Source organism: Copadichromis virginalis, linkage group LG4 (assembly GCF_057382275.1).
Source record: "Copadichromis virginalis isolate Kocher_CV1m ecotype Utaka linkage group LG4, C_Virginalis_male_GT1.1, whole genome shotgun sequence".
NCBI lineage: Eukaryota > Metazoa > Chordata > Actinopteri > Cichliformes > Cichlidae > Copadichromis > Copadichromis virginalis.
In genome coordinates, this window is record NC_140621.1 from 26,242,384 (window position 1) to 26,269,248 (window position 26,865).

Genomic DNA, 26,865 nt, shown 5'->3' on the forward strand with positions numbered 1-26,865 from the left:
GGTCATCACGAGTGAACATAATCATCCGGTAAAATTGCAGAACAAGACATAAGTAACCGAGTGGTGTCAGTTGCCAGTCTTATTGAAGTATTATTGAATTTAACATGATATTCATTTTGTAAATTTTGGTCACTGAGCATTCGAATGAAAAAGGAGGATATGTTTTTAAAAAGGGTTTAGTTTAGGGCAGGTCTACACAGTGATTATCCTCCTTTATAATAATGGATTGGATTTATATAGCACTTTTCAAGGCACTCAAAGCGCTTTACAATACCACTATTCATTCACTCTCACATTCATACACTGGTGGAGGCAGCTACAGTTGTAGCCACAGCTGCCCTGGGGAAGACTGACAGAAGCGAGGCTGCCATATCGCGCCATTGGCCCCTCTGGCCAACACCAGTAGGCAAGTAGGGTAAAGTGTCTTGCCCAAGGACACAACGACCAGGACAGAGAGCCCAGGGATCGAACCGGCGACCTTCCGGTTACAGATGCGATTCCCAACCCCCTGAGCCACGGTCGCCTCATACGGTCGCCTTTATATCCGTTTCTCAGTCAGATCCACCTCTCTATCGTCATATCCAATTCCAAAATGGCAAGATAGCGACAGCTTGAGCCTTCATAAACATACCTCACTAACCAATGGGTGACATCACATTGGCTATGTCCAACTTCTATTTACAGTCTGAGTTTGCCAGTGAATTAGATTAGTTCAGAGTTAGAAATTTAACATTTTGACTTTGACATATGAGCATTTACATTACTAAAAATCTCATAAGCCAACTTACATGCCCGAGATAAAAGGTTAAGAACTCCTTCACAGTTCTAAGCAGCATGAATTGACATACTGATTATATTTCATCCCAGTTATATTTAAGTAATGAACCAGAACCTAGAAGTGCGTCGTTTCAGCAGTGATTACACACACAGCCAGCTGATGTTTTGCTTCATTGGCTCAGTAATCAACCGTAAAGACTACGTGTCTGCACACAGATTTTGAGGAATGGGTGTGGTAGACAGAAAACCCGGAGCAAACAAAAGGAAACATGCTTCAAAGCATCTGGAAACCTTCAACAAAACCTCTCTTTCTTTGTTGTCTTCTCTCACATGGGAAAAAAACAAGGCTTTTAACCTTAACTCGTATCTTATGATGTATACAATCCTTAATAACTGATAACCAAACCCGCCTCAGCTGTTATCACTGAGGTGCCTTTGCCCTTTGCTGTGAATCTCATTTACATCTTGTTAACGGGGAGATACAGGGCCGCTTCTAATGTGCTCTATCAGTGCTGTATTGCTGTGAATGTGACCTGTATGAATGTTAAGCAGGTTGCTGCCAGGAGGATAATTTGTGCTCCCTGGATGGATAATTACTGAACAACAGACAGGTTGTCAAAAACTAAAAACAACTGAAGAAATGTGTCAAACTGAGATCTGATTAGACAGCTTCATACTAAAAGGGGACCTATTATGCTCATTTCCAACACCATAGTCTTATAGTTAAACTCTATTAGATTAGGCTGGCATGAATCACAGTCCAATATAATCCTTATTCATCTCATACTGGGCCTTGGTGCAGCTCCTCTAATTTCATCTGCTGTCTGAAACAAGCTGGTTTAGCACCCTTCAAGCTAAATTTTGTGTGATTGGTTGCTCCTCGCACAGGGGGTTTGAACAGCAGGAAGATGACACATAAAGAAACATCACAGAGAACCAAAAGTAGCAAACCAAAGACAGCCAAATTCAGTGCTTTTTAGCACTCAGGAGTTACCTGTACATACACTGACCTCATTATTTGAAACTCTGGCCATTTTCTAATATGAACATCCAATGCTGTGTAACAATATAGCTCATTGGACACCTTCCTAGTAGCAGTTTGCTTCCCACAGCTGCCTTAATTCCATGCTTTCATGTTTTTTATACCAAATTATGACACTACAGTCCGAGAGTCATCAGACCAGGCAATGCTGTTCCAATCTTCTGTTGTCCTATTATAATGAGTCTATTTAAACTGAAGCCTTGGCTGTAGTTTAACATGTCGTGCATTCAGAGATGCTCTTCTACCTTGGTTATAATGTGTGATTGTTTCAATAACTTTTGCCTTCTTATCAGCTCGAAGCTGCCAGTTATTCTCCCCTAACCTCTGATACCAAACAGGCATTTTCACCAAGCGAGCTGCTGCTGTATATTTTCTCTTTTTCAAACCATTCTCTGTAAACCCTGGAGATGGATGTGCAGGAAAATCCCAGGAGATCAGCAGTTTCTGAAACACTCAGACCTGCCTGTCTGGCTCCGAAAACCATGCTGCATTCAAGGTCACTGAAATCATAGGGCTTTTTTTGCACAATTTGAACTTCTGTAGGTTGTTTTGACCATGTCTATATGCCCGAATGCACTGAGTTGCTGTCATATGATTGGTTGATTAGATATTTTGCATTAACAAGGTGGACAGTGAGTGTGCATGTAACAGACGTCAGGAAAAGCAGGTGATGCATAAAGGAACAACTTGAAATGTCAGATGTGTTTTGTAGGCCCGGTTTCCTCAGAATACTCAGGAAGTGATGGCAGGTCAATATAAATCTTATCAGGCAGAAATGAAAAGCTCGAAGTCGTCCACCTAGTTGATTGGTTGTGTGGTGCTGCAAAAGCCCTTTGCATTGAAGTCCCTCACCCTTCAGACTGAGGTGCTAAGAGGCAAGAGGTAGTTCTTTTTCTCTCAGCAGCCATCAGCATGAAAGGTTTTGATTAGCTGTTTTTCTGGTGGTCCCACTGAGCCTGGAGGAGTGGAGCTGTTGATGGAGCGCTCCTCTGACGGGTAAAAACACAGTTAGCCATAAAACTCTTTTTTTCCCTTTTACCAATGATATTGTTCATGACACTTCCCAGAGAGAGGGTTTTTTTTGTAGACATTGGATCTGTCATGGCATGTCACTTAAATAAGACTGAGGAAGAAATACTGCTGTTTTTATCATCAATCTGTAAGGGACAATCGAAATGAGAATATTGTGAAAGAAAGATGGGTAGTTTTCCACCACTATTGTGCTCCCCTCCTCCAGCCTCTGGGTTTATTTCTGCGATATTTATCTGTAATGCTTCTGGCGCCGCTGAATTGCGTTTCTCATACCTGCAGCCAGTCTACCCGGAGTTCTCAGAGTTCTCAGATCCGCTGAGGCTCAGTGGACGCTGTGTCAGACACATTTAGATTTCTGCCTTTCATATTTCCACCCACACAGCTACCCTGCACAGTTGCTGGTGAATGCTGGTGAATGCTGCTGAAACCTGCGATTTTCCCAAATACATACAAGAAGGAGAGAGAGCTCTGAAGACAGACCAAAAAGCAGCATCATTCCTAACAAAGATGCAAAGATGAAAATAATGAAAAAGTTATATACGACTGCTGTAGAACCAAAAATGTATCTGCTGTCTCATTATATTGCCAGTGTCCATTAAATAAGGGTTTTTCAGTGATTGCATTTAAATGTACATTGTAATCTACTTGTGCATTAAAAAAAATGCATTAAATTCATATTTACAGTGTCTTTTTTTTCCTGCTTTATTCAAGATACCAGCAGCAAAGTGTAATAAAATAGGGTCTGTCACAGGAGCTGTTTATAGCAGGATTAGTCATAGAAAGCAGCCCACTCCCCCCACCCCCCCACAACATTCAGTCTATAAAGCACAAGAACACATCAGTAGACCAGCAGAAAGCGACTAGAACAGGGGGAAACCCATTCAGTTCGAATGCTGCTCGTGCTTATACAGCCAAACAAGATTACCATATAGAAGATGTTTTAAAGTGCAAACACGCATCCTTATCCCCTCTGACATAAGCCCAGGTATTGTTATGCTCTTCATTTTCATCTTCCCCATTCTGTCCTCTATGTAACTCTATATTATCGCAGCACTACACAATTAGATAACCACTTCAGGTTATGGGAAATAAAAGCTGTGTTCCAGTGCTGTGTTATTGTCTAGAAACAACACACTTGATTAAAAAAAAGAAAAAGAACAGTTACTCCAAAACAGAAACGCTTCATTTCTATTTTTCTTGGACTTATAAGTAGTCAGGCTCATTTTTTGGTCCAGAGATACTTCAGATTGCTTTTATTAAACTTCTCCAGTGCATAAAAGTGATTCAGACATTGGTTAAAAACTCATTTATTCAAGAAGTATTGCCTGTCCTCTCTCCTCTCGTTGAATCATATACCATGTCCCGTAAGGTGCTCCTCAACATTAATGGCTTACGCTTTTATCTCAAGCACAGCTTTCCTTTATCTTATTTTTTTCAAGCCGCCATTAGTCTCTTACATTTTCACACCTGAACTGTGAGATATTGTTAGAACACTGTATCTCTGACCGCTGCCGTCTCCATTTCTCTACAGCCGAAGTGTATTTTTCCATTCAACCCATTAACACCATTGAAATTATTCATCATTTCCTAATTCAAAAGCAGCATGTCTTTAAAGGCTTAATCTAAAATTTAAAACACAGGACTGTTTGACATTTTTTTAACATCTTATAATGACTGACACCAGATAATGACTAGACGCATGCTGCTAGTGTTTACTGGTGCTTTTAAATGCTTATTTTTGGCTACTTAAAAACCATTTTTCTTTCCTGCCCTTATCTTTGTGTGCATGAATAATTTATGTGCTTATAAAAACATAATTTGCACCTTTTCCTTGGTAACCATGAATAATATATTGGACAGCAGTGACCGGGAAAGTGCATTCAAGGAACATGTATGTGTGAAGAATTTTTTTTTCTATGGTAGCGCCACAAGGGGTCACTTTGAGAGAGGGGTCTCTCGGAGGTCACTGACTGGTGATGACTTACTGTCAGGGCATATGTGTAAGGACGTAATGATTCGGTGCCTGTCTGGAGACATCACAGGTAGACAGAGCTCCAGTTTATTTAATCACAGGAGAAAGACTTTGCATAGTTAGCGTGCCTTCTTTACCCGGTAAGCTCTCCTACCAACAGCTAGATCAGTAATTTGCTGGAAAATGACAGAATTTTCTTTTTAGTTTTACGTCTGCACATCACCACAGTGGATTTTAAATTACAGACTCCCCCATTTTAAGAGACTCCAAATTGAATGGGCAAACCAACATCATTTTAAATTTAAGGACTGTTTTTCAATATTTGGAAATCTTCTGCAAAGATTGCCTGATGTCTAGAACTCAGAAAAGTCACTAAACGCTGTGTTTTTTGCCTTCCTGCTTGTTTGTGGATCTTTCTGCATTCATTTTTGTATTCAATGACTGGAAAGCATATTCTGTTGAACTGAGATTGACTTGTAACAGACTTGTCCACTGAAGAACATCCCATTTCTTTCCTTGAGAAATTCTTGGGTTGCTTTTGCAATATGCTTTGGGGTCATTATCCATTTGCACTGTGAAGCTCTATCCAATCAATTGTGCACCCTTTGTCTGCATCTGAGCAGAGTGTGTAACCAGTTAACAATATGAACCTGAAGCTACAGTTTAAATCAGCGGTCCCCAACCCCTGGGCCACGGACCGTTTGGTACTAGGTGTGAAATTTAAGGTTTTCAGGGGTTATATCGATTTTTATTGTTATTTTTTTAATCGTTTTTATCGTTAACTCAGTTTCCCTGGATATTTTTCCATGTGTTATGAATAGATCTTCTTTTTTTTTGGTACCTGTCCTGGTTTCTTTTTGTTGTATTTATCCGCGACACCTTAAAATCTCTACAGTGATTCTATTTTAGAAACATCAACAGGTAGAAACGAGGGCTACAAGCGTGATGGTGTTTGTTACCTGTTCAAATTGAGGGTCTAAGTGCTGGGCTGAGGTCATCATACACTCAGATTTACCATCACTCTGGGTCCTGGGTTAGATTTGTGCTAGTATGTTAGCATGCTGTCTGTCCGGATGCTTGCAAAGAGCTGAAGTTGTGTTAGCATAATGCAGTTGTTTCTGTCCTACATGCAGTTTTCACTTCATCATTGCACTCCTGTCCTTTTGAGCAATGCAAAATAACTCCTCAACAGCTCCAACCTTTTCCTTCTGCCACACATGAACTGAAATCAGCTCATTGTAGCGCAAGTGCAAACATGCTTGTGTGATTTGTAGATAACCGAAGAACCTTTTAAGCCCAATAAATGGTATAATTCTTACTGTAATGCAATTACTGAATTTATTACATTACTGGGTTACTGAAAAATGTAATGTCATTACAGTGCATTACACCCAGCACTGCTGACAATGATGTCCCTGCCTCTTCGAGAGTGTTCTTGACTTTGTTAGATGTTGTTAAATTGTTTTTATTGACCATGGAAATATTTCTGTCATTATTAATTTTAGTTGTCTTCTGTTCTGTTTCAGGACTTTTAGCGTTGTTGTTCAGCTGGCCAGTGCCTTCCTGGGGTGGGGGTGGGTGGGGTTCAGTGTATGATGCACTGCCTCACTTACACTGCATCTCATTGGGCTTCATATTTAAAATCAAAATGAAAGCTATAAAATTTTAATTCAACACTTGAACATGGCTCCAGATCTTTTACCGTCTTCATTTACAAAGAAATAACAAGGGAACAAGCTTCACTCAGTCATGAAACTGCTTGCCAGTCAGCTGTCTAATTAATTTAAAGCCTCTAAAAATGGGGGACTGTGTATAAAAATGAAGCTAAACTATGGATGATTTGTAATCATTCATCTACTTGCTTCCTGGGCGTTTGTCTGCCAGTATAAAGCTTTAATTTTGTTTTCCCATGCTATCAAACTCAATTCTGACATCATTACTCTAGTCCAATCATTTTCTTGTTGGACTCACAGGAGCCAACCTGCCTCCAATCTGTGTATTTTAAATCTCAGTGCTCTTCTGGCACCACTAATGTCTAGACTCTGGGCGGATCTGCCCTAACACCGATCGCTGCAGAGATCACATAATGCTGTGATGGATCATCAAAGTCTAATCACCAAATAGCTTAATTGAAATCCGTTTTTCAATAAATCACTTTCATTTTTTCCCCCAATTGATCCTTTGCTGTAATTCCTGAACAATTAATTCAAAAGTTTAGTATAATAACTTAAATTAAAGCTGAAAGTCTGTAGATCAATAACATATTGATTTACAAAAGCCACCTAGAAATACCTCCCAAAATTCAACTTTTTACTCAGCCCCACAAATAAAATTATTCAATAAGACTTTACTTTTCTTTTAAACCCAAAAAGAAATGATGCAACATGTAGAAGTGCAACCTTAATGTGACAATAAATACAACATAGCAGAAAAAACTCCCACAGTAATAGAACCAGCAGCTGTTCGATTTTAGTATGAAGTGACTTTGTGATAGTTTAGTGTAACTAGTGCAATGTAAATATGACAGAATTCAACATGGATCATTATGAGATGAAACTGTAAAGTAAATAGCACCGGTTTAAAGTCGTGGTGCATAAACACATCAGAATGTACACCTACTGAAATAAATTAGCAAGTAGATTTATGCTCCGTGACACTCAACACAAAAAGGTTCAGACATTATTCATAGTGCGTGTTAACACAGTCATTGGACTGCATACTAAACTTAAAAGACAGAAACAATGTATTGATCCAATACCAGTGCTGGCATCAATACTGTCGATGTTTGGATCAATTGGCCACCTCTAGCGTCCTCTTCTCTGTCCAAGGTCTTCACGTGGTGAGTTGTGCTACTTTACTTTAACTAGTTTGTTTAGATTATTATATATCAGGCACAAAACTTAACACAGTTTAAGAAGTTTTTTTTTAATGTTTTCTCTGTTGTACAGTAAACATTGTCATTATTTTTCTTTTGGTAAATCTTTGCTGAAATGAGGCCTACATGGTAAAAAAAAAAATGTCATTATACAGATGCTAATACAGAGAAGAGCTCAATGTCTTTCATTTATTGGGAAAGCAAACTACATATGATTCCAATTGCTACAAACAGAATATCGATTTAGTCAAAGCTGATAAAAACTTTGTTGATGTTGCCCCGAAAGTTAGTTTTCAGAAGGCCCCTCCCCTAGAAGTTACACTCCTACCATTATTTTTTGCTCCTGCAGAATTCCCCCACAGACTTTTGAGTGTATGAGTGCCATATCTCTATCCATCTGTATAATATCTCCGGCAGTTTTGCCAGAATATTAGCTTCACCATTCACACAAGCAGCGGGATAAAATCCAGACCAACTGTGTCAGACATTTAAGTTGACATGCACCTCGGTTGGGTAACTTGCAACTTGCATGTGTGGCAATGTTAAAGTAAACAGCAAATGCTACCCTTCACAGTCCAATTAAAATCTTTTAATCACCCCAAATTTAAAGATGCTGTAATTGCATCCCATCATCCCCTCCATTCACTTTAGAAAAAGAGGAACATTTTCATTGTTGTCCATCCTATTTTAATTATTTTTATTATATTATCCCTCTGTTCAGCACTTTGGCCGACACTTGATGTCTTTTAAATGTGCTATATAAATAAAGATGACTTGACTTGCCTATTAGTTCAAATACTCATACAAAAATGGCATCCTTGTAACATGTACGCAGACTAATGTGGGATACACATGAAGGACTTTCAGCATGGGATGTGGCTTTATTGCTGCAGGCTACTCTCCACAGGTTAGTTAGCTGCAATAGGCTTTTCTGTGTAGGACATCTGTTCATGAGTAAACCTGCTCTCACAAGATTTCCACACCAGTATGAAGCATGGTCTTTCTGACGCTCCAGTCACCACTAAAGAGCCTGAATGTCATTAGCAGGAGCTCTTAGTAGCTCTAAAATCTAGTTATCACGTCATTCGAGGTCTCAGTAGTCCCCAGCTTGTCCCTAAAGTGAGACACTGCCTCTCCTCCCTCACACAGCATTAAATCTTTCCCTCCTTTGCATTCAGCTGGATGGACATTTCAGTCAGATCTCATTGATTCGGAGTGAAAAAAAACCCCCACTTGCTAAGTGAAAATGAAGTGAGAAGTTTTGTCTTATGCTTCTGCTGCTGCTTTTGTGCGCATCTCTCACTTATGAATGACTGTGCTTTTTTTATGTTGTTTAAAGTGCGGAGGATTGTTGCAGCTCTACTCCAACGTTAGCTTTGAATCAGCATGAGCGTGCGAGCCTTTACACAAATGAATGCAGCATGGACAAGAGGACAATCTGCCTCCGCCGCTGCACCTCCACAGAAAAAGACAACCTCAAGTTATTTCAGGAATCATTTCAACACTTGGTGTAAATGGCCCGACAGTGTTCTGAAACACTGTTACATATCACTGCAGGTAGACCAGGTCTGAGCTATCTTTCATCCCATTCATGCTGATCTCTTTCTTACACACAACTGCATTCCAGCACGTTCCGCTTGCTTTCCATCAGCCTACATATGTGTAAACACAAACCCAGACACACACATGCAGGCACACGCATATTTGCAGTCAGAGTATTGCTCACTGTCAGAAAAGAGGTGTGAATTAATATTTCATGGCCCTCCACTGGCAGAAAGTCAATCCATTTCCCAGCATTCCCTTATGCTCGATGTGTAGACTCCATGCGGACCAGAGGTCAAACAGACCGAAGATGGTCTTTCTCCTGGACGCACAGGATTCATTGCTTCCTCTAATTGTCCCAAAACCGATAAACTGCCCTCAAGTTCATTTTAAGCACATGCCTACACTGTGCACATGCACCAACATTAAAATCAAAACAGAAGAAATGCATTACGCGCTCTACATTCCCACAGACTGCACAACCAGCCGACGCACTGACTAAATAAGAGTGCATGGCATTTCAATTATTCCTCACAATCTGAATATATATATAACATGGACAGCCATTTGGCGAGGCTGGTCATAATAAATCAGATGGGCGCTAAATGAAGTGTGCAGCTGACGCAAGCAAGAGGAGAATTCTTTTCTCCACGCCACAATGGAGAGCTCCAGGCTGCACTGTGGTCTGTGGTCATCGTGTGATCCAATTTATCCCCCTCTCATGACTTTTTTAAATTTTGAGAACTTAATGATCTGACACAGTAGTTCCATTTTTAGGCTCTTTAGTTTCTTTTTACTTTATTTTGTATTCAAATATTACTGGCGTCTGAAATGTCATTCTCAAGGGATGCAATGAAAATATGCCAGCAACCCAATGAAAAATATAAACTTGGCCATATTTCCATGGAGTGCCTGTCTTTTTCAAAATGTATGTATTTATTTTCTTCTCAGAGCGCTGGACAGATGAAGGTCATGCAGCTAAAGTCCTATGAATGTATTAAAAGTAAAAAGAACTGTGTTTTTCCTTCATATTTGGCCAAGGCCTTCAAGATTAAATTAAAGAGAGTTTCTTTTGTCAGCATGCAGGAATTTAAATCAGGACTCCTGGAGTCCTCTGCGTGCTCATTTGCATTCTGATGAAGCGACTGAATCACACGTTAAATTGTGCTGAAACTTGTTTTTCAGGGAGGAATTCCGAAATGGGTATTTCAACTCGACTGCAAAAATTCTAATTTTATTTTGAAAGGTGTTTCCCAGATAAACAATACTCTAATCTCTGATTCTGATAAACAGTCTGATGTTGATCTTTTCTGAACCCTTCCTGACAAACAACATTTTAATTACCATTTTCCGGCACATGTTTTTTCACATAATATTTCTGGATCCAGTTACAACCAGATCATCCTTCTTTTTTCTTCCTTTTCTACCCCCTATCTATTCATCTTTAAGGACATAGACTACAGCCGATTGTTTTCTTTCAAGGAAACAGCACCGAGTGTACTTTAGTGCAGCTGCCCTTAGAGAAAGCAATCAGTCTTTTATCAGTAATCAGTTTTGAAATACATATCTTGTAGTTTTAGCAGGGAAGACAGAAAGAATAAGATCAGACCTCTAATAAAGGGGTGTGTAAAATACAAAGATGCTATATTAGATATAAGGTCAAAGGATTTTCAATTTGAAGCTCTGCAGGTTGTGAATAATGTAGAAATGTGAGCGCTAGTTTGTGGACTCTGTAGCAAAACTGGCTGAATGATTCATTTTTACACTGCTGACATTTCTTTTGTCCATAAACCCACAATAAAGGCTTATTATCGTATTCAACAGGCGTGCTGCCGAATCTCACAGGTCGCATGTGTTTGACCTGCACATACAGACATACAGTACATATCAATATCAACATTTGCATAAGGCAGACCATCAACAACGTGACATTTTCAGATTTTGCCTGTTTTAAAAGTGCAGGCGGATTCAGTGTAATAGTACTCTTTCATTATTTTATTTTTTTTACTCAACTGAGAAAACACTTCTAAATTTAGGCCTGCCCTGGCTTTTAAAGTCAGAGACAATGTGATTAATGCTTTTCCATTTTTTTCCCTTTCAGCCTGAACTACTGCCGTGCTTCTGAACGTTCCTTCACGAGGATCTGCAGCTCCAGATTTAACAACTACATTTTTTCCAAATTTGGAAAAATTACTTTGGAAAGGATTTTTATCATCATGCACCAGAGTCAGTGTGTGAAAGCTTTACACATTTGTTCTTCCCACGATCAAGCTAAAGCAAACGGCTTCAGTGGTACTTAATTTGTGATCCAGAGTCAGTCAGGAAATATCCAGGGATTATGATATTCGAGGATTAGTTCTTGAACAAAGGCTACATACTTACTATGGGTGTTAACTATTTAATGCACCATTACATGCTGTATAAAGATAAATCTAATCATATTACTCTGTAGTAGGCTCTACATTTGACTTTTCCTACGTTTTTTTGTTTTATTTTACTCTTGGTGCTTATTTTGTTGTGTGTTGCCCAGTTTTGGAGATATCAGCAGTAGAGGTGTCACCCTCCTCTTGAATATAACTGATCTATGGTTCTCAGAGGGCCAAACATTATGCAGCACTGTGCATAACCCACCCCTCATTTCTATATATTTTGCTTCCAAGGACCCAGACTTTCTTGTACTTTTCTTGTATGAGAGAGCTGAGTGTAGAAGCGAAGCTCTCAATTTACCGGTCGATCTACCCCCCTACCCTCACCTATGGTCAAGAGCTGTGGGTAGTGACTGAAAGAACGAGATCGCGGATACAAGCGGCGGAAATGAGTTTTCTCCGAAGGGTGGCTGGCCTCTCCCTTAGAGATTGGGTGAGAAGTTCGGCCATTCGGGAGGGGCTCAGAGTAAAGCCGCTGCTCCTCCACATTGAAAGGAGCCAGTTGAGGTGGTTTGGGCATCTGACAAGGATGCCCCCTGGGCGCCTCCTGGGTGAGGTTTTCTGGGCATGTCCCACCGGGAGGACGCCCCAGGGCAGACTCAGGACACGCTGGAGAGATTACATCTCTCGGCTGGCCTGGAAACGCCTTGATGTTCCCCCGGACAAGCTGGAGGAGGTGGCTGGGGAGAGGGAGGTCTGGGCTTCTCTGCTTGGGCTGCTGCCCCCGTGACCCGGCCCTGGATAAGTGGAAGAAAATGGATGGAGGGATGTATATATATGTATGGCATACCTCTGCATGCTATCCTTTGTGTGGTTTTGAAAAATGAGGTAACTGGATAAATAGAAGACAAAAAAAGGATCAAACCTAAAAAAGCAACAGATGAAAAACAAATGAAAGCCATGTCCTTAAGAAGTAGAAAAATCCAGCAAATGACTCAGGACCTGAGTCCTTTAGTTTATCCAACTACAACTGTCGCCAGGAGGTCATGAGAAAAACATGGTGAAGACTCTGTCACGGCTTAGTGCTACATTTCAGCCAGTGGTTTTGGGGGTTTTGTTTAATCAAAATTGATGGCAATATTTAAATTATTGTTATCTACCATCAGATTTTGATGCACCACACAATATCATCTTAAAAGCATCAGTGGCTTCATTTTTCAGCAGGACAATGATCCCAAACACACTGCCAATGCAGTAAAAGCATACCTGGAGAGAAAAACACAAAATGGAACATGTTTAGTCATTGATTGGCCTTCACTAAATCTTAACATCACTGAAGCAGTGTGGGATCCTTTTGACAGAGAACAGAACTAAAGGCAGTCAACATTAAAAGAAGAGCTTTAAATAGATTATTTTAGATGTACAGCACTTTGTTCAACAGCCACTCATTTAACTGTGCTATATAAATAAAGTTGACATTGACTTTGAATGTCCTTCAGAAGCCTGGAGAACTATTCCCGAAGACTAGTTAAAGAAATTGCAAGATAGCTCTACAACAGCTGTACCTCTTTCCCATTTCCTAGCAAAATATAAAGAAATCAGGGGTGGCACAACATTTTTGCACTGTACCGTGTATTCGAAAAACTCAGCAGCAGTGTCTCATCTCAGAAATCATGACCCAGTTACTCCAAAAGAAATCCACAAACCTTATTGTGAGTCTGTCATGCAGGAACCCTTTTCTCTTTATTGGACTACACTCGCCAAAGATTTAACCCCACATTAGAAATCGTCCGTCTACCCAAGACAAAAGGCCGCTTGTGACTGCATGTCAGTATTAATTGTCCACCCTTCAACTTCTTTCGAGAGGAGAAAAAATAGTTCCAAAACCAAGTGCTTACGACAAGGTTTGCAGAATTTTGAGTAACTGGGTCATGATTTCTGGAAAGACATTATTGCTGCGCTCACTTTGAGCATCGCGAGGTAAGTGTCATTTGGTTGCTTTACTTTGAAGAAAAACTGAGTAAGACACACCAAAAATAAATAATTAAATAACATTACAGGCCAGAACTGAAGTACATACATTTGATTTGGGGGAGAAATGTCTCTTTTAATAAAGAATATAAAAAGTTGGTGGTGAGATTCAGGTTTAACGGCTTGTGAGACTGCATAAATATCTAACTAACCATTTGAGCATGTGACAAATTCTTAGATATCAATATTTCTCGATATTTCTTACATCTGCACCCTTTCAGTCACTTCAGTCAGAGCTTCTGAAACAGCTTTAATCAGTGTTTAATCAGTGCCATCGAATGTTATCTGTGATTCATTTCTCATACTATGGACTGTATCCCTGTTCTGTCTGTTTACCTGCAATATATTGAAGTTTAATATCATAGCTCAAAGTGATATTATGCCACAAGAAAATGCTACATGTTTTTTCCTACATGCGCTGAAACATAAGTAAAAAAATAATGATTATATTTAGGTCGAGGCAGAAAGGGAGAGTGAAGAGGCACGTGTATAAGAGGAAAACAACTCCTTAGAGTGTCAGTCTATTTCTAAAGCCGGTAATTACAGTATAGACAGAAACTAGACTAGAAGTCTATTCCTCTGCTGGCTGCCCTGTGAGGCTGAGATGCTCGTTACCGAAAGCAAAATTGCTGGTTTGGTGGTTCTTTTTATGGCCGTGCACTTGTTCTACAAAAACCACAAGATTTATGTGTAGTGACTTTACAACAGTTTAGATTAACTGTGAGAAGGTGAGAGAGCAGGAGATAGAAAATGATGAAAAAGCTGTGTTTATTGGAAATCTGCTCCTGATGCCTTTTTCAGCATATTAAAGAGGTTGGATTGCTTTTTGGGGAGAATGGGAGAACGTTTCAGAGGGAAAACTGGATGTTTAGGTGATTCTTAGCGACTATCAAATCCCCAGTATTGATCGTCTCCTCTCATGCTCACAGGGAGGACAACAGGTGTGGGCAGAATAGCAGAAGACCTCCACCAAGACTCTCCATAACCCTTCAGAGACTCCTGGGAGCATTCAGACTTCATTGGCAGACAAAAAGGAGCAGCTGCACCTTTTTAGAAGCTTGCAAATGCTTCCAAACATTCATCTATTTTTTTTAATAGCTTCTTATCTGTGTCAGGGTCGTGGCAACAAGCAGAGCAGCCCAGATCCCAGCAGCATCCCACAGCTCTATTTGGGGAATCTGGAGGCCCTTCAGGGTCAGCTGAAGCGCAAATTCCAGCCTGCACGAATGCTTCCTGGTGGTCTGCATCACTAATAGGAAATATCTAAGGGGAACAGAACTGTCTGATTTTTATAACAAGTGGTTCCTGTGAAAGAGCAGCATCACAAGCGTGAAGCTTAGCTTGAATTTTATATCTAAAAAATGGAAAAGTGATTTAAAAAGAAACACGCATCTCCAATACAGAGAGGACAAGCGTCTGACACATGTGCAGACGCCAAAAATGCACTTTACTGCCACCGAGCTAAACACTGCGCAGGCCACTGCAGGGACTTGATTACAGTTCAGCTCAGATGCCTGATACCTGTAATCAAGGGGTATTTGATTACAGTTCAATAGCGTATGTCAAAGTAACATTGAACAATACCAGGCAATAATACTAGAGACGACATCGCCCCGTGTAAATGTAAGATTTATTCACAATCACTTCAACAAGCGTAAAAGTCAACTAACCAGTCGGCCTAATCAACTACATGACGAATCACATGATTTGCAGTAAACATCACGTCTGTCCTTATTTGGTAGTTACATTCTTGTTTGTATTCCCCTCGACTTTAAATATGCATGAAAGAGTTACCTGACAGTGCTCTTTCCTGATTTCTGTAAGATATATAGTGCTGTTGCACTGGTGAAAGCCCATATCAATCATGGCCAAAGTTTCAAATAATGAGATCGGCGCGTGTTCAAATAACCGCCTGTGAACCAAAAGCTCAGACGTCAAACTGTTCTAAGTGCTCAGTTTCAGGTAATTTTGCAGTTTCTGCTCTTGGCTCTGTATATCAAAGAGCGGGCATCCCTAACAGGCCCACCTCAGGCACATGGATCTGGTTGTGAGCAAAAGAAGCCCCACCCACCTGCAGCTCAAACCTTCTGTCTGCAGAGACAGCCAATGAGAAAAAATATGGATTAAAGGGATGGGTAAGGGAGCTAAAACAGTTTGTTTTAAACTGTGGAAGAAATGACAGGCTTCTCCAAGGCCCATTAAAAGACAAAATAGGACTATTTTGAACTATGAGTCACACAGAGATACTCTGGCAGAATGCAAGAATAAAAATATGGAGCTGAAAATGAGCAGAACACGTCACCTTTAAGTCAAACAGTGATTAGATGTGTTAGAAAAGCAAGTCCGAGAAGATTTGGACACATACAGAGGAGAAACCTGCTTAGCTGATTGTGTTGGCAAATCTCTCTGTTTTTGAAACTATCTGCAAACAACACTTACATATCAGACTTAAATATGGTAATTTTCCTGTTGCAGCCACTCCAATAGACAGAAAAAAGACATAAAATTGAAATGGCATAAATTGCTAATTTCACCAATGTGAATCCAGGTTAGCATTGTCCTTACAATGAAAATAAACATTAAACAATGGTATAAAATATATAAGAGAGCAGCTATCTAAAATTACTTGATACACAAACAAAATAATAGTTAGCAAAGCAAAGACAATATACAATTAATAAAGCACTGAGGTTGGAAAAAGGAACATCTGATCAATAATTCATTTTAAATCAGGAAAGCCTGTCCGATAACTGTATATCATTAAAAGAGATTTAAAAGAGGTCACTGACTCTGCTGACCTGATTTCCTCAGGCAGCTCGATCCATAGCTTCGGGGCTATGATTGCAAACGTCACCTCTAGTTAGCGGCTGCACCTCGGGAACAAATAAAAAGCTCCTGTCAGAAGATGTCAGCTAAGTACAGGCTCATATGGTACTTTAGAGGTCAGATACAGTATATAGAAAGGTGAAAGGTCACGATGAGCCTCGCTAAATATGCAACAGCAGGTTCTCTTCCTGTCTATTTTCTCCAAACTACAAAAAGACTTTTTAGTGCTACAAATTATTTATTTTAAACTGAACAAAAAGAGACATTTCCAATGACTGAATAATGTTTTACAGTGTACAGGGCAATTTTTTATAGTATGTTACATAAACACTAAACAGTGGCTGCCCTGAAATTGAATTTGCATGAATTACTGTAAGGAAGAAGATGAGCCGTGTAATCCTTTAGAGCATGTTCATTTTATTTCTACTCAAATCAATAGCACCTGCAGCTCTATAATAACCAACTTATCAAATGTGGAATCAGATTTTGCATTTAAATGCACTGCTTACATACACTGGTATAAATATTGATCTTCGATTGATGGAGGTCAGCAGATTTTCCCAAAAAGCGCTTGTCTCTTGCTTTTATGGATAGTGTTATACATTACCATTATCAGTGGCAGCTCTGATGGGAATAAAACCTTTTACCCTTTAACGTGAGCGCCTTCTCCATTTTCCAGAGCAACAAGATAGTCTTTACTTTTGTTTCTTCTCTAAAAATAACCCAACAGACTGTACGCAAGAGCTCTATGGGGACAGCTCCAAGCTCTCAGTGATGTCTGGACATGAACACGTACTCCTCAAGCTTGAGATGGTAACTCAAAGCAACAACTATCAGCCTCAGATAGGTAAAAATGATAAAGAGTGGTGTTTTAGATGGCATATCAGATGTTATAAGACTCTTTCTCAGCTGACATGATTTGGCCAATTTGTTGCTTTTGTTTTCTCTCACGGAAATGCCAAGTGAGCAGACAGGGGGCAAAGCATAATGGATGTGCAAATAAATGGTTTAAATCCCCCCCAGTGCTGACAGTGCTCACTGAGGAGAGCAACCACCCATCCACCATATAGAGACTGGATGGACCAGAACAGAGGGAGGGGGGGAGAGAAAGAGAAAGAGAAGAGAGAGAGTGCTGTGGTGAAGCCAGTGTTTGCCGTCGAACTCCAGCAAATATGAGGATGGGGAGATAATGGCCCACACTGCACAGGATGACTGAACCACCGCAACTATGAATTCTCTCCTTTTACGATGCATTCTGACTGAAAAAAGAAACAAAAAAGAAAGAAAGAAAAACTGAAGCAGAGAAAATCTGGACAGCAAAGGATCGCTTATGCCTTTTGGATATGTCCAACCTTTCTTCAGCATCCTGATCTATTAAAGATAAGCTTCTGAGTCCTGTTAAGCCTTTTAGTTAAAAAGAAGAAGAAGAAGAAGAAGAAGAAGAAGAAGAAGAAAAATATCTCCACCGAGGAATTGCTGAAGACTTCTGCGCTTGGTGTACGCACAGAGATGCTGTAGCTCTACACGAACCACGATAGACTGAGTACTTTAATGGAAATTGCTTGGAAATTTGAGCTCTGCTGAAAAAACATACGGACAGCAATAATACCACACACAGAAAGAGAGAGAGAGAGTGCGAGAGACAGAGAAAGAAAGCGGGGAGAGCCAGCGCCGGCGATCTGTGTGTCTCTGCAATAAGTGGCTAATAAAAAGCAATAAATTCTCTAAAATAAATACAGTCATCTGGTTGTGCGCCATGGGCGATGAGGCGTCAAACTTCAGGAGAAGCAGGAGGACCGGTGTCTCATCACCAAAACCCCGAACTGGTGAGGATCACGGAAGACTGGAGATTTGGGGATAAACTAAAACTGATCTCCACCGAGAACAATGAGATTATTGATTTTTGGATGACTTGTCAGGTTACCACTGTGGCAGTTTTTTGATGTTATTCAGAAAGCAGCATAGAGACCGGTGCTGCGCTGGACTTGGTCACTTTGGTTTGTTCTCTCAGAGATCAAATGGCAGAGAGGGACATGACATGTTTTGTTTTGTGCTTGAAATAAGCGAATACAGCCATATTATTTAATCAAGAAGTTAAAAAGATTTTTTTTCTTTTTTTTTTCTTTTTTTTTTTGTTGCACTATGATGGAACCACCACCATGTTCGAAGAAGAGCCTGTCCCTGTCGCTCCCGGTTCCCCGGGAAGGACAGGCGACTCTGAAACCTCCGCAGCATCTTTGGAGGCAACCCCGGACCCCGATCAAAATCAAACACCGGGGGTACTCCGACACAGACCGGCATCACCACCGGCACATGGAGCGCTCCGACGCCGTGGATACGAGCGACAGACCGGGACTGAAAAAGTCTCGGATGTCCTGGCCATCCTCCTTCCACGGGACCACAAACACATCCATCGGAAATTGTGTCGGGAACAAACGGTAGGCGAGAAAGAGATGCATTCCAAACATCCCAATAATAGCCCATGACAGCCCACAAGGCATATGCGTAAACGGGGGAGGGGTGGAGGCATTTTAATGAGTGCGTAATAACGCAGTGCGCCTGAAGGGTTAACTGATATGAAGCGCTTTCTATCGAGAGGCGGGACACGTGGGTTTTCGGTACAGATGCGTTATGCGTCTTTGGATAGACTCTGTCAGATGGGTATGAAGCGCAAACCAGGCCGCCCACTCGAAACGCAGGAGCACCTTAACAATGTTAAGAGCGTCAGCATACTAGTTGATAAGTAACATGAAGCTCGGTGGTTTTAATGGCATCAAAGGTCTGGTGTGTGCGTTCGTGCGTGCAAGACAGAGATATCGCCGGCGTGCGCACTCCGGGACTGCATCAGTTTGTTCTCAGAGGGCGGTTTGGGGCTAGGTGGGCGTTGGAGCAAAAAAAAAAGAAGTGCCCTGCTGATGAACTCCTTATCAAGACAGTCTCTAAATTCAAATGTAGGTCTCCCTGACCTTTGACCCTCTTTTTGTGGTGAATTGGTGGGCTAAAAAATAAGATGCAGTGTTACCTGGACTTGTGTCACAGAAATGTCACACAGATGGCTTCAGGAAGCATCTAGCTGGCACACACTGCTGCTCTGTGATCAGACATGACAGTAAAAAATTCACTGCCTCATAACGAGAGGACACAGCACACCTAAACTGCACTAGCACTTAAATCAAATTAAGCAACGGATGTTAATCAAACATATTTGATTAAAGGCATTTCATTAAGTGAGTCGTGGAACTGCATGATTATGATACGATTACTTTGTCCTCACTCAACAAACGCTCCATTTATCCTCTTAAGGAGACACTGAGAGTGCAGCATAAGGATGTTTTGTCCAGTGTTGTCGCCTTTTTTTAACTTATAACAGCAAATAATTTACTGCCTGGTAACATAGGCAGTAAAGTCTTGGTTGTGACTCTTTTTCTTTTTTATTCTTGTCTGTGAAAGAGTGATTGTCATGGAGAGAAAGACGAGGGCTTTCGTGCTTATGCTGGTTTTTAGTTTGCTCCCTCTTCCCTTCTTTTCTCAGTATGACCTGAAGTCCCCTGATGTTCCTCCAAGTCAAGGCGTTAGTTTACATGTTGGACTGCTTAGAACTGCCTTATTATCCTCCTAAACTTTTCCCATGCACTCATGAAGCACAAACATGCCTCTACCACATTAAACAAGAGGATTGTCACACTGATGACACATTGATGGCTGTGTGGTGGGTCCCAATGGAAATGTGGGGGTCTAGCATTTTTTTTCTTTTACTCGTTGTCTTTCCAGTTTTTTTCTTTTCAATGCCACAGACGGCCTTCCCGGCAGGCCCCTGGGAGAAAGGCCAACTCCAGCTGACTGGAGGAAGGACTGATTTGTATTTTAGTCCCCAGGACACGCTCTGAGGCAGTCCAATCTTTAGTGCATTGGGACTGACTCTGCCTGCCCTTCTCCTTCTGTGGGCGGCAAACCATGAGAGGGTAGAGAAAGAGAGATAATTCGATTCCAACAAGCTCAGTTTTGAGGGCACACGGAGCTGGCTCCAACTGTGTGTGCGTGTTCATGTGTGCGTGTATGTTCCTTAGCACATTCGTAAAGTGATGTGTGCGATCAGTGGGTGTTTGTGCTACACACTGGTCAGGAAGGAGGGTGCACGGAGGAATGGAGGCTGCTAGTTGAATGTTGTGTGTCACGGATGGTGGTGAAATGTGTGTGGAGGTATTTATGTGTGGGCTGTGCACAGGTTAGTGTCTGACCTGTAGCCCATATGGTTTCCAACAGGCCTTGTTTTACCTCTTTTCACATCAATGGGAGGTCAGAGGTATTTCCACTGTGCTGGAGCTATTTTTATTATTTTCACATACTGCAGCGACTGTAAATTCTGCCTCTTTGCTTATGTCCACATAATGGATGCTTCAAGCAGATGCCTCATCGCTTCACTGTATTTATAAACATCTATGTTGATCCAGCAGCGCTGTGCTCTTTCGCTCAAGGCTAACTTGCATTGAGTGTGGCCTATGGAAGGCAGCTTCATGCACATCTGCTTTCACCACTCTGAATGCTCTTATTTACATGCAGATGTCTGGAAATTTTCCTCAAAGTACATTTTAAACAAGCTCTCATTTAAGGAGCCATCCATTCACAAATCAGAAGGTGAACAGTCTGAGATAACTAAGTATATTTTCACAATATGTCTCAGTAGAAGGCCAGGAGAAATAGGAAGGCTGTAAATCTGACCTCTTGCTAAGATTAAATGACATTTTGGACAATCACTCTCATGATCTGATCCTTTCTTTGGGACTTGCAACACAATGTGCCTTGCAGCAAAATACAGCAACAAATTAGACCCCCTCCCCCCTGTAATTTTCACACTTAATATAGCCATCCAGTGAGGCGGATTGGACCGGCTCTTGCTCGCTGTATATTTGAGGCCCCTGCTCCAAGCCCCATCATATGGCAAGGAAGTGACCAACAGTTAGAGCCTAAAATCTGCTTAGATTTAAATGTTCTGAAGGCATCGCAAATTTAGCAAACATGAATCGGTGACAGGTTAGATGGTTCTAAGTTTTAATGTATGCGAATTCAATGTTTTTAGCTTTGTGCAAACACAATAAGACCAACTGTACCAGATAAGGATTCTTTTTCCAGAAGAGTGGAAGAATAATTGGTCTTTGATTTGTTGCGTGCTGACTGACCCGGTGGAAGACCTTAAGGAGTCGGTCAGCGCCTCATCTGGAGGAGGTTTCAAGAGATCAATGAGCCTGAGAGCTTCTGGTGAAATTGTTTTGGATAGGGTTCAGGGAACTGTAATAGAAACCCTCACTATTGATAAAAAAGCACTCCCAACAGTCGCCAGTCTAGCGGATGGGGGATACACAAAAGGGATTTTGCATAACTGTTTGAAGAATCCCAGTCTGCAGCTTTTCTACTTCTATCCTACAAAATGGCAGTCTTAGTGGCAATCAGCTTCCCCCCCAAAGAGTGTCAGTCTGCCTCCTCTGCATTTCCCCGATGTCTTTTGTTCAACCGCCTTGTCATGCCTTTTGTCAGAGGACGTTAATATGAACGTATCAGCCATCAGGTCCCATGCCCAATGCGCTCTGGGAAGTTCCGACATGAAATGAATGACTGACACTGAACGAGTAACAGCTCTTCCCGCAATTCAGTTGCTATGGTTACTTGTTTTGTGCATTTGTAGAATAGATTTCATTTACCCAAAAAAGGCAAAGCCTAAGGCACTTGATGGGCTCGACTGTATAATTTGTCAGTACGTAGCAGATCCCGCTGGATATGCATCATGACTTGTATGTTCATAAGGTGAAAAAGGGAATATTAATGCATCTCAGCTGAAGAACTGAGGGCTTCAGATTGAAGTTTGATCACAGCAACCTCTGCGACAATTTCAAACCAAAGGCTTGCTCACTTCCTCACCTACCACATATGCATTCTTTACACCCCCCCCCCTTCCCCCCTCCTCCCTCCAACCGAGGGATCTAGTGCTGATTTGTAAGCTGTAGCTGCTCTTTTCCCTGCATGACTGGCCGGCTGCCATAATAATTTAGCTCATAATGAGGTACAGCTCCAGTTAATTACCACAACAGCAGTATTTTGCTGTTGATCATACATTTGCATTTCTAACACAGGAGATCCAAGTCTCATACAGAGAGCATTCAGGAACTTCCCCACCAAAAGCGTTTTAATAGCGTTAAGTAATAGACCTCTTATCTCATTTAGGTAGTGCAAGCATCTGTTTAGGCTACAGATTGCGCTCTTCTGTGAATACATCGTGCTTTCTCGCTGCTCTCAGCACTAATTAGTATCTGGAGGCAGTACACGGACTGGAACCGTGCTCACTGTGCTTTAGTTGGCTCAGGCGGATACCCCAGGTAAAACCTTCCTCAGCAATGACACCGAACAGATGTCTGCTCAAAGGGAATGTATAGGTCCCCTCATTCAAGGTCCCTCTTTGTGTTTGTTCTCTGCTCGTCGCTTTGTTTGCCTGCAGACTCTCCCACAGACACTCGGGCCTCCTGTAACCACGTTTAGTGGCGTCAGCTAAGCTTCAAGAATCGACTGGAAACCTTGGCGTCTTTGCATTTTAATTGATTTCACACTGAATCTTCTCAGAGTTGTGATACACCAGTCATTTGTTGTTTTTGTGTGTGTGTGTGTGTGTGTGCGTGTGTGTGTGTGTGTGTGTGTCTGTGTGCTTTTTAACAAGTGCGGATGGGCAGAGATCCCAGTAAGAGGAAACAAAGTGAGCATCGGCATCAAAAATCCAAGTTGCACAACAAGTCCACCTGTTATCCACGATTATCTCCGTGTTTGCTGCAGCTGCTTACATTTAGTCTGTAACAGCCCCTTAGTCCCTATTCCTTTTCACGCTCATGCTCATTAAATCGCCTTTTTGGAACTTTCTGACACAGTTGATTATGCAATACTTTCTTTTACCTCTTTCAACATGCCCACTATGATGATGATAAGCCTCATAATGGCTATTTTTTTCCTTTTCTTATCTAATTATACTGCTTGAATCAGTCTTTTGTCCATTAAAATAACAGTCTTTGATTGCTGCATGTCTCTCTTTTTGATCCCCTATCCTCTCAGTGCTTCCTTTCACCTCAGAGTAAATGGAGAGTATTGATTCCATCTCTATTTCTGCTCTCTGCTTTGTCTTTCCATTGTGTGGCCCGTCTCGCTGGTTCCCAGTAGCGTCAAGATGCTTTCTGATAGAATTCTTCTTGCTTACAGCGGCATTAAGCACACTATCATAAATCTCTTATTTCACCCCCCCACCTCCTCAAAGCCATATCTGAATCTCAAACCTTCACATCCTGGCAGTGAAATGAACTGCCCACCGCCAACAGTGTGCAGCGCCTCATCTCTTCCTATATTCTTCCCCATAAAACGAGGTTTTTATACTGATGTGATTTTTAGTTCTTCATGCTCCAGTCGCTTCTTGAAAAATCACAGACTTCAAGGGCATGGCAGACACAAACACCTTCATCACATGGCTGGAAATCAGCTGCCACTAAAAAAAAGGAGTTCAAACAGCCTTTGCATCAAAGAGAAGTTGGGAAAAACAGCATCCTAATCATGCTGTGAGATTAAAATACACACAGTACTCTGTAAAGCTTCCTGTATGGATTTACAATCACCCATTTCCTTGGATTTAGTTTTCGTCTGATACAAAATAAATAAATAAAGCGTTTCTTTTTTAGTAGTAATAGTAATTTATTCTTCGAGCCCAAAGGCACTAAGGGGAACTAAAAGGAAAAACCTTTTAGTGTAATCAAATCGCCCACTTCATACCAAGAAAAAGGTCTTTATTGCTGAGACTTGGGAGTATTTAAATGTCAAAATGTGCAGCGTATTCCATTTCACAATAAGTGCTAGTCTTTCACCTCTCAGCAAACAGTTCAGCTTGATAGAAAACGGCAACATGATGCCCGTGTGTGAGATTCCCTATAAGATAGAGCGACGAATAAGAATATTGTGTCCATGTGGTGCTCAAGCAGGTGATACACCATCAATCAGAATCAGCTGGCGGTCTCTGATGATGTCGCAAAGGGGGCAACCCCCTTGAAAAGCGCTTTAGGCTGCTGTCTCAGTGCAGAGCTGTCTGAATGAGTGAGTCTGACAACCCTTCTGTCAGCGGCGTGTCAGCGCAGCACGCGTTCAGTGAAGCAGAGCACACAAAACCGTAGCCACCTGTTGAGCAGAGCACCGTGTCGGACTAATGTGAGGCATGTCAGGAATGCTCAAAGAGTGCCGAGTTTAAATTAAGAACTCACAGCAAATTACGGCTGGAGCAGATGAAGGTGTGCACCTAGAGGCCGCACTCGTCGGGGGGGATGCTCACGCTTGTGTTCAGCTGCCCGCTGATGCCAACATCTCATCTGAAATATCGCTTCCAGGCCTCGTGCCCCAGGACAGAGCTCCCGCCCAAAACTACTGGCTCAGTTTCAGCTATATGGATGACTACGGAAGACTGTCATACGTGTTTAGAGTAACAGATGGCTTTAATGCTGGCTTAACGTGTCACAGACTTGTACACTAAGGCAACAAATACAACCAACGCTTTGTTCAGACTCTCATTTTTTATTCTGTTTACGGCATAAATCATACTCGTAGGTGTTGACTGTATATCATTATTATTATTGACAGATATAGAGCGCCTGGGACAGAAATACAGCAGGAAATAGATTGTTTTTTGCCCATTCCCAGTCTGACTCAGCAGTACTATTACTGTGTGAGCTTGATTGGAAAAATGCTGAAAACAACAGTAAATAATATCCAGTTGCTATGAAAAATATAACAGCATGAGAGCTTGCTAAATATGCCAGTAAAAATCTTTCATAGTGTGCTAATTTAGACAGCCGAGGTGGGTGGTGATGGTGGTAATATTATAGCTACAAATTATCAAGTAAAAAAGTAGCAAATGTACTTAAAAAACTTGAATAGTCTTTGAGATTTTATAAAAAGAGAAAAAGAGATAAAAAGGAAATGAATCGCATCTCTTTATATTGTAAGGCTGATTCAACCTCATCACTCCACACACGCCACATGCATAGGGAGGAGGTGCAACAGTAACTGATACACAAAATCTATCACCTCATTCAAATCAGATTCAGAAGAATAATCCAGATCCATGACTCAAGTGTTACTAAGGCTTTAACCTCTTTAATATCGATGTTCTTCTATGTGCACCTTGGAAATAGGCGATTACAAAGATTGCTCTGATTAGGTCGTCCCCTGCAGGAATGACACTTGACAAAAAAAAAAACACCCACCACTAATTATTTCTTTATAATTTCTAACAGTAGTCTCAAAGAATGATCAAGTTTTTAAAACATATTTGAGTGTTTTTGGGTAGTAGTTAAATATAAAACGTACAATTTTTTCAAGGTGAAATAATAATTTGTTATTTTAACAGTCAAAGAACATATAGAGCAGAAGAAAGTAGTTTCATGTGAAAAAGCAAAACCACCGTTAAATTTAAACTGAAAGTATTGTGCAAAAGTTTTGAGCCACCTGTCATTTCTTCATATTTTGCTTCCCAAGGGCCAGACTTTCTTGTGAAGTGGTATTTAAAGTGCTTTTTAGAGGTCTCTCAAAGCTTTTCTTTGCACATTGGGTGCTTTTTTACTCATTTTCAGTCCAGTTCTCATCCATCTAACCACTTTCAAAGAAATGTAATTTTTTTATGTTTATTTGTTGAACTATTTAACTTTAACCTATGAGTTGTTCAAGCATAAAAAGCCTTAAACTCAAGAGATGAACCAGTGTTGATTCTCAGCATAACAGACAACTTAGCAAGGAGCCAATTTTAAATTGTATCTTTAGGCACTTTGTTCCAAGCAGCCTGTCACAAAATACATCCTTTGCTCCAATTTCTGTAGCTAAAGCTATAAAAGATGCCGACGATAACATAATTTGACAGGCATAAAACAGTATTTTTGGTATACTGGTAGGTATCAGCTGAAAATGTGGCTTATCTCAGCATTGTGTGCAATGCATCCGTAATAAAATCTGAGGTAACAAGTGGAGGACACCAAAGAAGAAGTGGCAGAAGAAATAGAAAAAAATCCAGCTAAGATGTGAAACAAACCTGATAGATGGATCTGGACCTTCAGTTGGTGCATCTGTTTTTTGCTGAACCCTCGTCAGAATTTTAGCCAGTGGTGTTGAGGATCATGAGAACATTTATGGAACTACGAATGGCGAAAAGTACTGTTAAGTTTTGATCCACCATGCAATACCATGTAGAAAGCATCTGATTGGCAGCGGCTTTATTTTTCAGCATGAAATGATCCCGAACAAACTGCCAACACAGTAAAAGCATACCTGGAAAGAAAAAACACACAATGGAACACAATCAGTCACAGATTGGCCTCCCCAGAGCCCGAACCTCAACATT

General features: G+C 41.0%; 2 protein-coding genes across 4 annotated transcripts in view; both read left to right on the forward strand.

Moving 5' to 3' along the window:
• The window catches only part of raver1 (ribonucleoprotein, PTB-binding 1), a 30,322-nt gene extending 13,390 nt beyond the window's left edge, over positions 1-16,932 (forward strand). For 2 of the 3 annotated variants that reach the window (XM_085454535.1, XM_085454536.1), the window contains exon 15: positions 14,567-16,932. In XM_085454535.1, coding sequence (XP_085310661.1) covers positions 14,567-14,622 — 56 coding nt within the window. In that variant the 3' untranslated portion in view covers positions 14,623-16,932. Of the gene's footprint in view, positions 1-11,341; positions 14,536-14,566 lie in introns of those variants that run through there. The other variant, XM_085454540.1, reaches the window with a different exon arrangement.
• A 661-nt stretch (positions 16,933-17,593) lies between these two features.
• pde4a (phosphodiesterase 4A, cAMP-specific) overlaps positions 17,594-26,865 on the forward strand; it is a 49,769-nt gene continuing 40,497 nt past the window's right edge. Inside the window, exon 1 of the mRNA XM_085454543.1 lies at positions 17,594-18,901. Coding sequence (XP_085310669.1) covers positions 18,606-18,901 — 296 coding nt within the window. The 5' untranslated portion in view covers positions 17,594-18,605. The remainder of the gene's footprint in view (positions 18,902-26,865) is intronic.